At 36.7% G+C, this 16780-nt stretch overlaps 1 protein-coding gene across 2 annotated transcripts in view; it reads right to left on the bottom strand.

Annotated features, from left to right (window-relative positions):
• Positions 1 to 221: 221 nt before the first annotated feature.
• MNAT1 (MNAT1 component of CDK activating kinase) overlaps positions 222 to 16780 on the bottom strand; it is a 224797-nt gene continuing 208238 nt past the window's right edge. For both annotated transcript variants that reach the window (XM_019833090.3, XM_045060006.1), the window contains exon 8: positions 222 to 684. In XM_019833090.3, the coding sequence (XP_019688649.1) occupies positions 564 to 684 (121 nt within the window). In that variant the 3' untranslated portion in view covers positions 222 to 563. The remainder of the gene's footprint in view (positions 685 to 16780) is intronic.

Genomic DNA, 16780 nt, shown 5'->3' with positions numbered 1-16780 from the left:
ACGGCATTATCATAGGTCAAGTTTTACTTGCCACAACCTGCTGGTAGAAGGAAATATATCCACTTGTCTGGACTAGTATTAAGAACATTGGGGGAAGGGGGGAAGGAACATTTTATGAGAAGAAATAATAGACTTGGATATTAACACTAAATGTCGTATTCAAAATGGCATTTTAAAATGTGTTCAAGTAAAACACTGTAATAAGAGAAAAACCACAAAACTTAATATAAAGTCTAGCTTTATTTTTAAAAAGATTTTACAAGTCTGTCAACCTCAAGCATACATAGGTGAATTATTCATATCTTCCATCAGATGAAGTTTACAGCTTCAATCCCTCTCAGAAAAATATAAGTAAAAAATAAATCTTTTTCACATATATTTGTCCACTATATTACTCCGCTTAGTTCTGAAATTTTCTCTTATAAATACTTTAACACAGCTGCTAATGTGGTGGGACTGTTGTGGTGCAGCTGCATTTGGCTATACTTTTACAAGTCTGCTTTACTTTTGCTAGTTCCCTGGTTCGGCTCCAAGGTCCAAATCTTATAAAGAAGAAATAAAGGTTAACTGGGCTGCCAGAAAAGCCCACTGAATGCATCCTGTAGCGCTCTGTGACAAGCCAGAGAAGAAGTATAGCCTCCAGCGAGATCCTGTGGAGAGGCAGCTCTGACGTGGTTTAAATACCTAAAACAAAACGAAAAGTGTAGCATTGATATAGAAAGCATATATAAATTGGTAACATTTTTTAAAGCAATAGTAAAACTGATGCAAATTTTAAAGAGGAATTCTGAGACTGAAATGTTCAGACATTCTAAATGCATTACTATTTTTTAAAAGGGAACTCACCAACTATATATAGAGAGCGCCTAAACTCGTTTAATTGTTGAGTTTATTGTAAAGCAAATTACATTAAGATCTTAAAACAGCTCTCAAGGAGGTTTCAAAAATAATACTGGCTATTAAAATGCCCACTGTTCCCAATTTTTAAATGTTTACTTATTAGAGAGCACACACAGGGGAGGGGCAGAGAGAGGGTGGGAGAGAGAGTCCCAAGCAGGCTCAGGGTGACAGCGCAGAGCCCGATGACACCGGGCTGGATCTCAGGAACCCTGTGAGATGATGACCTGAGCCAAAAATCAAGAGTCAGGTGCTTAGAGGACAGAGCCACCCAGGCATCCTTCACTGTTCCCAATTTTTAGAAATTACTTGTCTTGTTGGCTATTGTTTGGGTACCTCACTGCTATTCTCCTCTGGCATACTCTTAATAAATCAATACATGGTATCATAATACTATTGTATTAATATTTTACATAAATATTGAATGTTTTGCATAAATGTATTCTGAAACAAATACTTAAATGAAGGAGGGTTGAAAAATATACTAATTACTTCAAATTTACTTCAGTATTACAAAAATATATTGTCTCCTTCCTCACATGAGAAATCTCTGAAAGCCTGATTTCAACAGAATGTCCCAATTAGTAAATACAGAAGTCTTTTGAACTGTCTCAAAAGACAGTGTAACAGAAACCACTTTTCTCCAATCATACATATATTATTTAGCAATTAAAACTCTCTACCTTGGTAAAGGTAGACAAACAAGCCTAAAATATGGGACAATCCTAGACAAAGAAGGTCAACTTGTTAGCATGACTAACAGCATCGTTGGAAAACAAATATTTCCAGCTTTGCTTTAATGCCTAGTTTAAGAAACCACATTGTTTCTTCAGGCCTCAGGAAGTAAAGGAGCTTCACCCACCTTAGAATTACGGGTATGGCAAATGAATAAATCAGGTACCAGAACATTTTAATAACTTGGAAACTTTTCTACTCATTCATTCAAACTTCCTGTGTGTCAAAGTCTTGATGCATGAGCAACTTATTATTTCTAACATAATAACAAGTCTGTTTTTCATTTGTATCCATGTTTAATAAGGTTGTGTGATTAAAAAATATATGGCAATATAAGAGGCCAAAGAGAAAAAGTGGCCAAAGTAAGACGCAACATAAGCTCCTGGAATTGGCTATAATTTATTCACACTACCACAAATCAAGGTGTTAACTCAATTCTTTGCTTCTCTGCCAAGGGTGAAAGGGGAAAGCAGAAGGAGAAAGGTAATATTTACTGAGCAATGATCTACAAACTTTTTGATAGTATATTTATAGCAGTAAAAATATTTGAGCATGCATTTCCAATATTTGTATACTTATTTATAAATTATATACTTAATGCATTAATATATAGTGAATAATTATATAACATACTAATATAGAAGGATATTATAAAATACATATGAATATTCAAAGGAGATAAAAATATTTCAACCAAAGTTCTAATATTTTCTCCCTGTATCCGTCTTCTGTACGTTGGTGAACATATCCCACTTTCGAGGCTGTTATTAAACAGTCATTGTCAAACTCCTGATAGAACCTTATGTCCCATGGGATTTAAACAGGGATTCACCCACCAAACCTACCACATGGACAGACGAAATATCTGCTTATGTCACCCCAGGACACAATAAAATGTCCACTGTTAAGACTGTGATGCATCAGAAATGATGTAAATTAGATAAGTCACCTCCGAAGTCTAAAAATCAACCTGGAACAGCATAAAATCCATTTCTCTCCACTGAGATCTCAAAAACCATCACACAAATAAGTAATATTTTTACAAGTATCTTGGAAATGAAATGTTCCATTCCTGATACAAGTTTCAGGTAAGTTTTATCCATATACCAGACACTACTATATTAACCTTCCTTTCCTCAGACCCTCAAAAGAAAAGGACAGTCTTCGATCCAGTGGCTGTTCTCTCCTGGCAAAATTCAGGTACCACTGGAGAATGTCTGTCAACCTTAAGAAGCCAACTATCATGAAGAGAATTGGTTTTCATAGCTGTAATAGAAACCGCTGTGCAACTAGTTGTTTTGATTCATCACATTTTGGTACAACTTGCTTCTGGGAAAGTTGAGTCATACCATTTCTGGCTTGGCAATTCAAGCATTAACTTGAAGTGTACATACAGCTTTTTATATGTTATCCTGAGAAACCTGAAACAGCTGCACTGCTGGCAGGAAAACACAGGACCACCAGTAAAATATCCAAAACAGTTGCATCTTTTAATTTATGACCGTGCACTGTTTCCATAAAGAGTATATAAAACAGTTCAACATTTTATAGGTAAAATGTAATAAACAGTCATACTCATTGATGCCATAAATGTGTAAAAAAAGTTTATTTAAAATGATTAATTAGTGTTCGAAAATAGGATTTCTTGAACAGTCATAATCCAGAGCAATGAACAAACATTTTAAAATTTTAGTTATTAATGCTAAGTTGTAGATTCTTACTGCCAAAATCAAGTCAATTAAAATTTCTTTGCATAGCACTGAAGAAAATACACTTCCCTTCTAGCAATCATTTACATTAAACATGTCTGTGAGTATAGTTCTTTAAAGACCTGGTTATTTACATTACTGTTTTTGATCTCTAGGGCTACACAAAATAGTTACTGTTAAATATTTCAATCTATTTTCACCATGGCAACTTACATTAATTCCAATTTAAAAAAAAAAAAAAAACCATAATTCATTCTTGGTACTCAACTGTGGGCTTTTATTTTCTAGGTATTTTAACTTAACGTTCTTAAACCCTTTAATTATTGTGGTACACCAAAGTATTGTAAAGGATCTGACACGCTGAAACCACACAATGAGAATTTAGCATTTTGCCTGCTTTTTCACATTAATCCCCATCTGTGTTGTTTTAATTCTTTCATGACCATTACAAGTACATCACTGAATAGGATTCCTGGGGTTTCTGGCAAAGGTCAGTATCATTTCATGTACACCTTTATATAACAGAATGAGGAAGAAGTCTTAGCCAAATTTATTTCTAAAAGTCAAGCTCAGTTGGATTTTGGAGCCTGGAGGTAATTGCTCTGACTATTTAGCCAATCCCAGGACAGTATTTCTGTTTTTCATGGGTTTATTTTAAATACCTGTAAATCTTATAAGCAGAAACCAGGAAAGAAAAAAAGAGGTTTGCTTACTTTGGTATCTATACCTTATTTTTACTGAAAGCAGACTAAACTCAAAGCTTTAAAAATCATACCTTTGATTATTTTCTTAATAAGACTAAAAAAAAGTATGCTTTCAAAAGCATGTCTAAGATAATTCCTGTACAAAGGGCATCTTGTGCCCTAATTTATACTGTGTCTAAAGTTGCTTTCCTTTGCCATTACCCATCAAAATCCCTTTCAAACAGACTTTGGAGGAGGGGGAGGAAAAGGAGGCAGTGGATCCTGTGAGAGGAGTAAGAAAGGATTAAGCAATCAAAAACCACACTTGAAAGTTTGTTCCTGAACTTTGATTTCCTACACTGTCATTTTCTTCTGTTACATTTAGCAGCTTCTACTCCCAAAGAAGGTGGTATAATTTACACTTAGCTTCAGAAAGACTTCATTTACTCAGTCCTTTAACATAAGAGAGTTCCTCTGAGATTACTCTTTTACTATTTCCCTTCCTTTAAAAGCCCTATATCGACCATCTGGCTAAAGTCTTGGACTCAGCTCATTTTAGTGCTATTCAACAATGCTTTGAGTCCTCAGCTAGGGGCAGAGGGCAGGGGCTGTCACTCAAGACCGAGAGGCAGCACTCTTCCCCTCCAGTCATAACCTCCTCATGAAAACCCTTGAAACACTTTGGCTCTAGAGAATCAAAGAATCTTGAAATTTAAATTGAAATTAAAATGTGAAGTTCATATTAGTTTCCTTTACCTCAAATTACCAGGCCCAATGGGCAGTTAAAAAAAAGAAAAGTCCAAGTTTTTAACTCTATAGTGTTTCCCTTTCCTAAGAAAGGGGGTGAACTATAGAGCCTAAGACCTTCTTTTCACAAGTGGGCCCATTTTTGAACCTGAATTTAAAGGCACTATGCATCAAACAGACCAGTTCCAAGTATTTCTGCCTCCCAGCCTACAAAATTCAAATCTAAGTGCCATTAAGAGACATTAACCAGCTGATCTCAGCTGTCGAGACCAAGAGCTCTTATAAGAAATTCAGCCAAGGCTATAAAAGATTTACATGAACAACCTGAAGTCTATCTCAATAGGTTTAAAAACAATCAGAGCAATAGTGTACTCAATTATCACTAAAAAGCAGCAACATTCTGAAAACTGAAATTAGTGCTTAGGTGCCCTAACCCAACCATGATGTCAGAATAACAGACAAACTGTCTACAGAGGGAAACTGACAATCATATATTCTAACATAAATGAGGAAAGCAATCCAAGTCAGAACTACTGTCCATAATTCTGAGGGCAGTTTGATTATAAAAACACAAAGCTTCATGAACTCCAGCCAAAATATAACAAACTTCCATAATCATGATACTACTCTTCACTTCATTATCTAACCTGCATGTGAGAACACAAATTGAATAAACTAACTATTAAAGCTATTTTCAGATTTATACTATACACTTAGAAATCTAGTAACCAATTTATCCCAGACATTTAGACCATGTGAACAGCAAAGCTCAGATTTAGAAATTAAAAGCCACATGGTGCCCAAGTGTACAGCTGAATACAGATTGCTCAAATAAGCCTTTCTGAATTATAACTAAAAGTAAAGTGTGCAATTTAATGCTATCAAATAACACACTAGGCATTTTTAGGACAGGGTAGCTGTTACTGAAAGTTAATGTAACTACAAAGTGAAAGGAACACTTCCTTGATTTGAATGTAAGTGACTGAACACATAAAAGATATAGCTATTTAAGTGTAACATATTCTATGATCAATTTTTGTTGGTAGTTCTGGATATATCAAATGATAGAACGCTAAGGATAGATTCCATCTGTAGAATACAGATAAATACAAGAGTATCTCAGGAATCAGGTGCTATGAGATATACTCGAATAGAGCCATGAAAACAGATAATAAAGGATGGCCATATATATCAAATGATTTTTGATAAATCTTAAATATACTCCTCAAAGTAAGAAGATGTTTATCTCAGTTATAATATGTTTAGCTAATTTCAGTATTATTCTAAATGCTTAAATGAGATTAAGCAGGAAAATGGTTTACTTACTGATTCTTAAAACATCATTCCTATGAATTTATTCAAAATAACCAGAGGAGAGAAGGGAAGGCAAAGTTTCATGAAAAATCTAAAAATAACAAATCATATCAGTCATAAAAATAACAAATCATATATAGATTTTGTATGTCCCAGTGAGGGACAGGTGTCACTTCTGTGGTGAAAATATAGTAGAGATAATAAAAACAAATATCCTAGTTTCTGATTTTCCTTTTTTTTTTTAATTTATTTTTGATAGAGAAAGAGACACTGAGCAGGGGAGGGATTGAGAGAGAGAATCCCAAACAGGCTCTACACTATCAGCATAGAGCCCAGCATGGGGCTTGACCTCACAAACCATGAGATCATGACCTGAGCCAAAATCAATAGTTGGATGCTTAAGTGACAGAGCCACCCAGGAGCCCCTAATTTCTGATAAGTTCCTAAAAATTCTAGTGCCTCATTCTGGCTTATTTAATGTAATTTCTTACTGTGAATTCCGTGTAACAGACGTGTACCAGATGTTTCATCATAACTTTATACAACCAGGATGGTAATTTTTCCCCAAAGGTGGGACAGACAAAATGCAGAAATTTATATGTATGCAGTGTATTCCTTCTTCAAAAAATTAAAACAAATTACTGAGTGCCTACTATATGCCAGGTATTGAAGCAACTCTGAGAATAAAACAGAGAGCAGACTCCATATTCTCATGGACCTTATAATTCAGCAGAGAAAAAAATATGTTAAATAATGAATATTATGAATGAGAAAGTCAGGGCTCTATCAGTGTAGATTAAAAGGAAGCCAGTATGAACAAGTTCAGAAAAGGTCTCCCTAAGGAAAGGACAGTCAGATTCAGACCCAGAGGATGAGGAAGAGTTAGTTATTAGCAAGGCAAGAGGAATAGAGCAGCAATCCAGTGCAGGAAGAATGTAGCAGCAAGGCATCATATTGAGAACATGGGGGAAAGGTGGCTCCAGGTCAACATGAGGCTGGAGATGCTGGCAGAAATTATCCAAAAGAAGACCTTATAGGAAATGCTAATAACTGTGAATTTTATTCAAAGGGCAATGGGAGCCACTGAAAAGTTACTGTTAGGAACCTGGGTATTTAAGCTACTTTGACTGTACAATGGATGGGAAAAAAGCAGGACTCAATTAGAGAGAGACTCCTAAGAAGAATGTTTCTCTATTCCAGGCTTAAGATCATGGCACCTAAATTAGGGTGGTAGCAGTGGTAATAACCAAAAAAAAAAAAAAAAAAAAAAAAAGGACTGGTTTAAGAGATATTTCAAAGCCAACTGAGTGAGTGGATATGGGAGCAAGAGAAGAGGGGAGGAGAAACTGGTGTCAAAGTCAACTTCCAGCTATCTAGTCATGTGGAACAGGGAATGTGCCCTCACAGAGGCAATGGAAAACTGGAAGAGAAACAAATTGGAGTGGGAGAGAAGGGAAGGGAAAGATCATTCATTTAATTTTGGAGTTAAGTCTGAAGTGATTATAGAACAGACACATGAGTGGATATAGCAGCTGGATATATGCGCCAAGTGCTAAGAAGAAAATTATAGAATGAAGGTAACAATTTGGGAGTCATCACTATTTAGATGGTATCTGAAACCATCAGGTAGATGCTAATATTTAAGGAGACAGGAAAGAATGAGAGAAGAGAGCGCCTAAGGCAGAGGCCTAGAGAACAACAACATATATATAATATGCCAAAAAACAAAAACAAAAACAAATGGTGGTGAATTTTATGTGTAAACATAAAATTACGTTGAGTGGGCCACAGGATGCTCAGATTATCTGGTAAATCATTATTTCTGAGTGTGTCTGGAAGAGATGAGCATTTAAACTGGTGAACTACCCAACAGGAGTAGGTATTATCCAATCTGTTGACGACCTGAGAATAACAAAAAAGCGGAGAGGGGCGCCTGGGTGGAGCAGTCGGTTAAGCGTCCGACTTCAGCCAGGTCACGATCTCGCGGTCCGTGAGTTCGAGCCCCACGTCGGGCTCTGGGCTGATGGCTCAGAGCCTGGAGCCTGTTTCCGATTCTGTGTCTCCCTCTCTCTCTGCCCCTCCCCCGTTCATGCTCTGTCTCTCTCTGTCCCCAAAAAAATAAACGTTGAAAAAAAAAATTAAAAAAAAAAAAAAGTGGAGAAAGACTGAATTTCCTATGGATGACTGAGCTGGAACATCGATCTTCTCTTGTTCTGAAAGCTCCAGACTGGCATCTAGACTTGATCTGGCACCTACACCATTGGTTCTCTCTTAGGCCTTTGAACTACACCACTAGCTTTCCTGAATCTCCAGCTTGCAGGCAGCAGATCATGGGCCTTCTCAGCCTCCATAATCACATGAGCTGATACTTATAATAAATCTCTTTTATCTCCCTCTCTCTCTCTCCCTCCCTCTCTCCCTCCTACTGGTTCTATTTCTCTAGACAACCTCACTAATACAGAAGCTAATATTTTTTGAAGTGAAGGGTGTGTTCAGGTGTGGTAAATGTTGCCACTCCATACTAATGCCTTATGCACTCTCTTCCCCTAGACTTTCAAAGAAGGTAGAATCAAGGAAGGTTAAGCCACTTGGAAAGGTGTTAGAACCTGCTACTTGTGTCTGACTCCTTCTTGTAATTTTAAGAATAATGGCAGAGACAGAGATGTGAAACCTATTAGATTTCTCCATATAGGGCCTCTTCATGGTATTTATAGCAGTAATGTTTCTTATAGCAAAAGAACAAAAGAAACAACTGAAATATCCACTGACAGAAGAATGGGCAAATTGTTACTTACACAGTAGAACAGAGTACAGCAGTGGAAACAAAGGATATACAGCTTCACGCATGTATCAACACTGCTGACTTTCATAAACAATGCTAAGTAAAAGCAAAGACAAAAAGCAAGTTACAGAAAATATGTAGAGCACAGTTCATTCATATAAAGCTCAGAAATGCAAAGTACACATGGAATGTATAGATATGACCAGACTGTAAACAAAGCAAGTAAATGATAATCAGCAGTTTCAGGGTGACTGAATCTCTGATTTGAGGTGGGACAACAATAAAGAGAAGAAGAATGCATGCAGAGAGGACTTCTACAGCATTGGTTATGCTCCATCTCCTAAGTTAATGAGTGGAATTCAAAATACAGAACCTGAAGGAGGAGGGAGAAGCAATGAGAATGGAAAAAAATTAGGGGTACTTTGGTGGCATAGCCAGACACCCAACTCTTGATTTCAGCTCAGGTCATGATCTCCCTGTTCATGGGATCGAGCCCTGCATCTGGTTCTGCACTAACAGCACAGAGTCTGCTTGGGATTCTCTCTCTCCTCTCTCCTCTCTCTCTCTCTCTCTCTCTCTCTCTCTCTCTCTCTCTCTCTCTCTCTCTCTGTGTCCTAGTTTTCTCAAAATAAATAAACTTTAAAAAAAATTAAAGGGGCACATGGGTGGCTCAGTCGGTTGAGGATCTGACTCTTGATCTCAGCTCAGGTAATGATCTCCTGGTTTGTGGGTCTGAGCCCCACATCAGTCTCTGTGCTAACAGTGCTGAGCCTGCTTGGGATTCTCTCTCTTCCTCTCTCTCTCTGCCCCTCCCCCTCTGTCTCTCTCTCTCAAAATAAATAATTTTTTAAAAAGAATGGAAAAAATTCAGCAATTGTTTTATTATTACTCTGTAAAATTATGTACCATATATTTTTTCTATGTATGAAATATTTTTTAAAAAGTAGTGCAAAGAGCATAGCCATTAATCCAGTACACCATCTGCATGTAAAACCAACCATTCTTAGTTGGCCTTAGTTTCATAAAATATTACTACTTTGATTCCATTTGCAATAATTCATGTTAATTATAATAATTTATCTTAAAATATGTTTAACACTGCAATATGTTATATTCATATTGTTCTCTGTACTGTTTTAGTGGACTCTGGTTTATGAGCAAGGTGAATACATTAATTTAAGATAGGGAAAGTTAGTAAAATCAGATTTATCTGCAAAGAACCCTTTGAAGAATACACATCTGAACAGCAAGCCTAAGTAATGGTTAAAAAGCTGATCTACTAAAGCAGCAAAAACAAAGTGGCAGATGAAATTGGTTAAGTGGTCAAGGAGACCTCAGCCAAATTCCTGATAATCTAGAATATTCCCCATAATGCTGCTGTAGATTTGTATTTCTTTACCAGAATGAAACATACTAGGGGGCATAGCTCAGTGGTAGAGCATTTGACTTCAGAATGAAACATACTGAGCCTTCTGTAGCTAATATTAAGGGAATAGCCTAGATGGATAAACCAAATCCAACTCTTCTCTCTGTCCAATGTTAGTTAGTTAAGCACCCCCTAAATTTGCAGAACTGTCCCCACTGGTGTGGGTTTTTGTTAAGTGCACTGTCTAAATTAAATATAAACAACCTTAGTCCTCTCTCCTGTATCATTTCCCTTTTCTTCACTGTACCACCACATTAATACATAAAGACATCATGGTTTAGTAGAAAGGACAAAGACTTTGGAAACATACACTTAGGTTTGAATCTCTCCTTGAACAATTACAAACATGATTTGGAAAGTGCTTTAATTTTTCTGATCCTTATTTCCTCATCGGTAAAAGAAACAAGGAGGCAATACCTCTTCATAGTATTTTTTTGAGGATTAAACAAGAAAATGTGTATATTACATCTGGCAAAGAACAGATATTCAATAAAGTATATATCCCTGACCATCCTACATATTCTCTTTGATACTATTAATACAAAGTATACTCTCACAATAGCCCAAATTTCCAAAGTGCTTTACTTTCTGCTAATTAATATGTACCTCTCCTTTCCCAACTCTGTGACCTTCCTGTCTCTTCCCACATCTATTTCAACAATATTTAATAGTTTTGCCCTCTCTGTTCCCCTTTCATTGTACCCTAATTATAAAGATTCAAGTGGAGGTTTTGTTTATATTTTTTACATTAGTCAAAAGATAAGGAGTAGGGGCGCCTGGGTGGCTCAGTCGGTTAAGCGGCCGACTTCGGCTCAGGTCACGATCTCGCGATATGTGAGTTCGAGCCCCGCGTCGGGCTCTGGGCTGACAGCTCAGAGCCTGGAGCCTGTTTCAGATTCTGTGTCTCCCTCTCTCTCTGCCCCTCCCTTGTTCATGCTCTGTCTCTCTCTGTCTCAAAAATAAATAAACGTTAAAAAAAAAAAGATAAGGAGTAGTCCTGCTTGTTCATCTTTTATCACAGGACAATAGAATAACCCAAGGATGCCAATACCTTCATATTAAAAGACAAATGGGGAAATTTGTATATATAAAATATATATATAATACATTTATATATACATAAACATATATGCACAGATCTGTATTTCACAAATACTAGCACACTCTAGTACGTTTTATTTCAAAAGTTAAATTGCTACATTATTTCCACTCTAATATCCTGCATTTTGACTCTCATCACCATTGAATGGACATTTCTCTGTTCTCATCCCCCACAACATCTTCCTCTACCTCTCTTTATCTGGAGACAGCCTCCAGCTATAAAATGCTCTTAGCTTGTGATTTCCATAAGAATGTCTATAATTTGGACCACACTCCTACTGCTTTCACACAGGATTCCTCAAATTTCTCTTTTCCACTTGGCTCCTAATTACTAGTTTTCTTCTTGGTTTACCTCGTCCTTCTTGGTTTACCTCGTACCTTCTCCTATTCTTTTTTTGCTATTATTTAAATTTCAGTTAGTTAACACAGTGCAATATTGGTTTCAGGAGTAGAATTCAGTGATTTATCACTTACATTCAACATCTGGTACTCATCACAGGTGCTCTCCTTAGTACCCATCACCCATCTAGTATATCCCCCACCTACCTACCTCCATCAACCCTCAGTTTGTTCTCTATCGTTAGTGTGGTTTGTTTCCCTCTCTCCTCTTCCCCCATCCCATATATTCATCTGTTTTGTTTCTTAAATTCCACATACGAGTGAAATCTACGGTATTTGTCTTTCTCTGATTGACTTATTTCACTTAGCATAATACATTCTAGTTCCATCTGTGTGATTGCAAACATCAAGATTTCGTTTTTGATGGCTGAATAATATTCCAGTGTGTGTGTGTGTGTGTGTGTGTGTGTGTGTGTGTGTGTGTGTGTGTATCCTCTGCTTCTTCAGTCCTCACTGTGACTATATCCAGTTGGTTTTGCACCTCAGTTACAGCATTTTTCATTTCAGCCTGGCTAGTTTTTAGTCTTTTATCTCAGCAGCAACGATTTCTCTGGTGCCTTCTATGCTTTTTTCAAGCCCAGCTAGTAGTCTCATGACTGTTGTTCTAAATTCTTGTTCAGATATATTGCTTATATCTGTTTTGAGCAAGTCCCTGGCTATGATTTAGTCTTGACCTTTCTTTTGTGAAGAATTCCTCTGTCTTGTCATTTTGCCTAAGTTTCTTTCTTTTGCATGGTTTGAAAGCTTGTTATGTTTCCTGCACTTACAGTGTGTTGCTTTTCCTTAGGCATGGAGCATATTCTATCAGTTTTGTCTGGTCCTCCAATTTTATTCCTGCTCATCAGTAACTTGGAAGGATCCTGGCTCACACCCCTCAGCGGGCTCCCGAAGCATGGCTTGGGCTGGAGCAGAGCCGCATGCAGGGAGAGACCAAGCCCACCACCCCACAACCCTGCAGGCACCTCCTGCTACAGACACTGCAATTTCCACGAGTCCCCTCTGCAGCTATGATGGCATCGTCTTCTCCTATTCTTTTTTTTTAATTTTTTTTTAACTTTTATTCATTTTTGAGAGACAGAGAGAGACAGAGTTTGAGCAGGGGAGGGGCAGAGATAGAGAGAGACACACAGACTGAAGTAGGCTCCAGGCTCTGAGCTGTCAGCACAGAGCTCAATGCAGGGCTCGAACCCACCAACCGCAAGACCATGACCTTAGCTGAAGTTGAGTGCTTAACTGACTGAGCCATCCAGGCACCCCAAGTCTTCTCCTATTCTTGACTCTATCTCTGAAATGTCTGACTTCATTTATCAACTCTGTCGTACTAAACCTACAAATCTTATCTTTTGGTCTTTTGCCCTTCTTTCTTAGTTATAGCCCAAGCATTTTTATCTGCTTGAGTGGCCTTTCATACTCGGTGTCCCACTGGAACTACAAATTTAAATTTTCATAACTGAACTCATCTTCCTTTACAAACCTAGCCCTGTGTCTGTGTTTCTTAATAGTTTCAACATACTTCTAGAGTCATCTTGAATCCTCTTCCCCCTGCATACCAATGAGAAATCTACATCACAGTATCTCTCTACAAACATCTATTTACTTCTCACATCATCTTCATTGCTGCTGTTACCTAATCTTAGCTCTTTTTTTTTTTTAACCTCTTTCATGGCCTACAGTTAATACTCTCTCAATCGGTTACCCTATTTCTAGTATGTTCTCTCCATTCCAATCTATTCATGGTTATCAAACTAATCTTCCTAAGGCAAAGCTCTGCATCACTCTCATACAAATAGACATGCACTGGCTGCCTGCTATATGTAGAATAAAGTCCAAATTCCTTAGCCTACCATTCAAGGCTTACTGCACTTGATTCCAACCCACCTTTCTAAACATATTTCTTATTAATAATCTCCATGTACCCTGAATGTAAGCCAACCATGAGGTTTTCAGTTTTTCTCTATGAAAGCCTCATAACTACTCACTCCATATCTCTGCTCATGCTATTTCATTATCTTGGAATGCCCTCACCATTGTCCGTCTTCCAAAGCCATGCTACAAATGTCAATCTCTTAATTCTGAACAAAGACATGAGAAGCTTAACTGTGCAACACAGAAATGTTATATTCAGTATAGCAAACAAAAAAAGTAAAATAAACTAAGCTTAAAAGCAAGAAAAGAGGGGTGCCTGGATGGCTCAGTCAGGTAAGAGTCCAACTCTTGATTTTGGCTGAGGTCATGATCTCATGGTTTGTGAGTTTGAGCTCTATGTCAGGTTCTATGCTGTCAGAGGAGGATTCTCTCTCCCTCTCTATCTGCCTCTCCCCCACCCCCACACCTCTCTCTCTCTCTCAAGATAAATAAACCTTAAGGGAAAAAAAAAAGGCAAGAAAAGAAACTCTCAGGTGCCAGAAATTATTCAGGAGCTCAAAAATCAGAGCATGAGCAGAGCCTTAAGTTCAGAAGATCACCTATAAAACAACTTGTAGGAATATTCTGCTCACTGGCCTGAAATAGTCACAAGAAAGTCTAGGGACATGGGTAGAAAAGAATCACACATAAAAAATCACAATATCCAAGTCTGTTCCATCTCCAAGAAATTAAAAACAATACCTCCAGATTCAGTGAAGCCAACAGGAGTTTGGCTGAAGCAAAAAAAAAAATCTCTTTATCAGTATGCCTTCACAATCCAAGGAAGGCTCCTAGGAATATAACACCCACTAAAAAGAAGTTCACAGTTAAAAAAAAAAAAAAAAAGAATGGAATGAGCCTCATTTATTAAAGAGTCAGAAAACACGATCAATGACAGGACTATCACACCCAGACACACAGCTAAGAGGAACTGAAAAAAATTTATCTCATGGTAGAAGAAATGAGTAAAGAAATAGATGCCATAAGACAAGAAATCAAAAGTAGGAAAAGAACAAGCATTTTCTTTAAAAAAAAAAAAAAGTGAAACAGGAATTCTTAGAATAAAAGTCTCAATGGACAAGTTAGGCAGCTGGTTATCCAGAGACGGAGGAAAAAATTAGTGAGTGGAAAATTATGGGAGGAAAACACAAAGAAGGTAGAATGTAGAGCTAAAAAGGAGACAAATGGAAAGAACCACTACCGGATATTTCAAGAAGAAAATTAAATCCCAATGGGAAGAGCGGTATGTAAGGAATAAAGATGAGAAAAAACCCACTGCCACTACCATTACTACCACAAACTGGTAACAATAACAACAGGGAAAAGACAAGACGAAGTGTAAGGTTAAGCCTGATGAAGTGTTTATTTTGTTCAAAAAAAAAAAAAAAGATTTAACCTTTAGACTTCTGAAAATAACATTTGTTAATTCTGGTTACTCCCTGTACCTCTCTCGGTTTGAAATACTTAACAGTTTTCTTAGATTCCACCCCCTCTGGATTGCCCAGGTAGAATAACTTATTTGCTCCCCTGAATTTGCATAGCACTTTATCTTTACCTCCCTCGTAAGTACCATAACTATTTATAAACCTCACATGTTCCCTTGTCAGGTAAGTTTCTTGATAGCAAGATAAATATCTACTCATTAAACAGTCATTACTTAAAAAAAAAAATCATCCTTATATAAGCAGAGAATACACAATTTTTTTTAATTACATAAAAATTCTGGTTAGTTAAGATACAGACCTAAAGAATGGTCATAAAAGATGGCAAATAAAAATACAGAGGACATGAAAAGAGTTATCACCACAAATTATAAAGCTGCAAAGGAAGACAGCTGAATGGAAGACAGACTGCATATCAGTCACTGAGGAATATAAAAAGATTTCCTGGAAATCAGAAGGTGCCTATAATAATAACAGAAATGGGACATAATGCATAGTGTAAAATGACTTTAAACATAAACGAGTATTTTCTTTTCCTTTAATAGAAACACAGATGAGTACTTTTTTATAAATTTTATTTTAGAGAGAGAGAGTCGGGGGGAGAAGGAAAGGGAGAGAAAGAAAGTATTTTAAGCAGGCTCCATGCTCAGCATGGAGCCCAACATGGATCCCATGACCCTGTGATCATGACCTGAGCTGAAATCAAGAGTTGCCACCCAGGCGCCCCAATATGAGTATTTTCTTAAATACGTATATTTGAAAATTGCCTTGAGATTTTATCATCGTCTGTCTCAAAGCTAACCTCTCAGTGTGTTAACCAATTTTATGCTTAAAGATATGTAATATAATGGAATATAGCTATGAAGGCAAAGAAAAACAAGAAATTCAAACAGAACTAGACCCACCCAAAGCAAGATCTTTTGTAAGATATTTATTTTTCCATTCAAAGCACCTTCTCAAAAGCTCTATTTCATACACTGGAATCTGAATCATGTCAATAACTTAGATAAATCTCTAAAGCAAACAATAACAAGCAAAGACAAAGTCAAGGGGATAAAATACCTGATGTTTTCTCCTAATTATGAAAAATTCTATTTTCTAGCATGTAAAAACAGGTTCATAAAATATCTACTCAAGGGCCCGGTGACTATAAGCAGTAAAATCTGAAAAAGCTCCAAGAGTCCTGGTTTAATGCATAATAATTTGAAGTTTTTAAGAAGCATTTTTGATACTTAAGCCCACAGAAAAGTTGCACTTTCTTCCAAAAGCTAAATCACAGCATTGCTTTGGGAAAAAAATAATCCATGCTCATTATCATAAGTAATATACTAATGCAATCAGTTTTACCAAAAATGAAGCTTTTCTTCAATAGAATGCTTTAATAGTCAGTTAGTTGGTTAAATACCATTTGGTCCAAAACCTTCATGTGTAAAGAAAATATTTTCCTCTTATTTAAAAAATTATAGCATTATTTTCAGTTTTCTGTTTTGCTTCCAGACTACATTTTTTGGCAATGCGTTATGACTCTGCACATGCTGGTATAATATTTTAAATAAAAACACATTCTAATCAGTTACATATGACTTGTTTTGAAAATGAGAAGTTTTTAAAAGTTTAAATTTACAGAATGTGCTTCAATA

This window comes from Felis catus, chromosome B3, assembly GCF_018350175.1.
Source record: "Felis catus isolate Fca126 chromosome B3, F.catus_Fca126_mat1.0, whole genome shotgun sequence".
NCBI classification, from domain to species: Eukaryota; Metazoa; Chordata; class Mammalia; order Carnivora; family Felidae; genus Felis; species Felis catus.
This window is presented reverse-complemented; position numbering and strand designations above follow the sequence as displayed.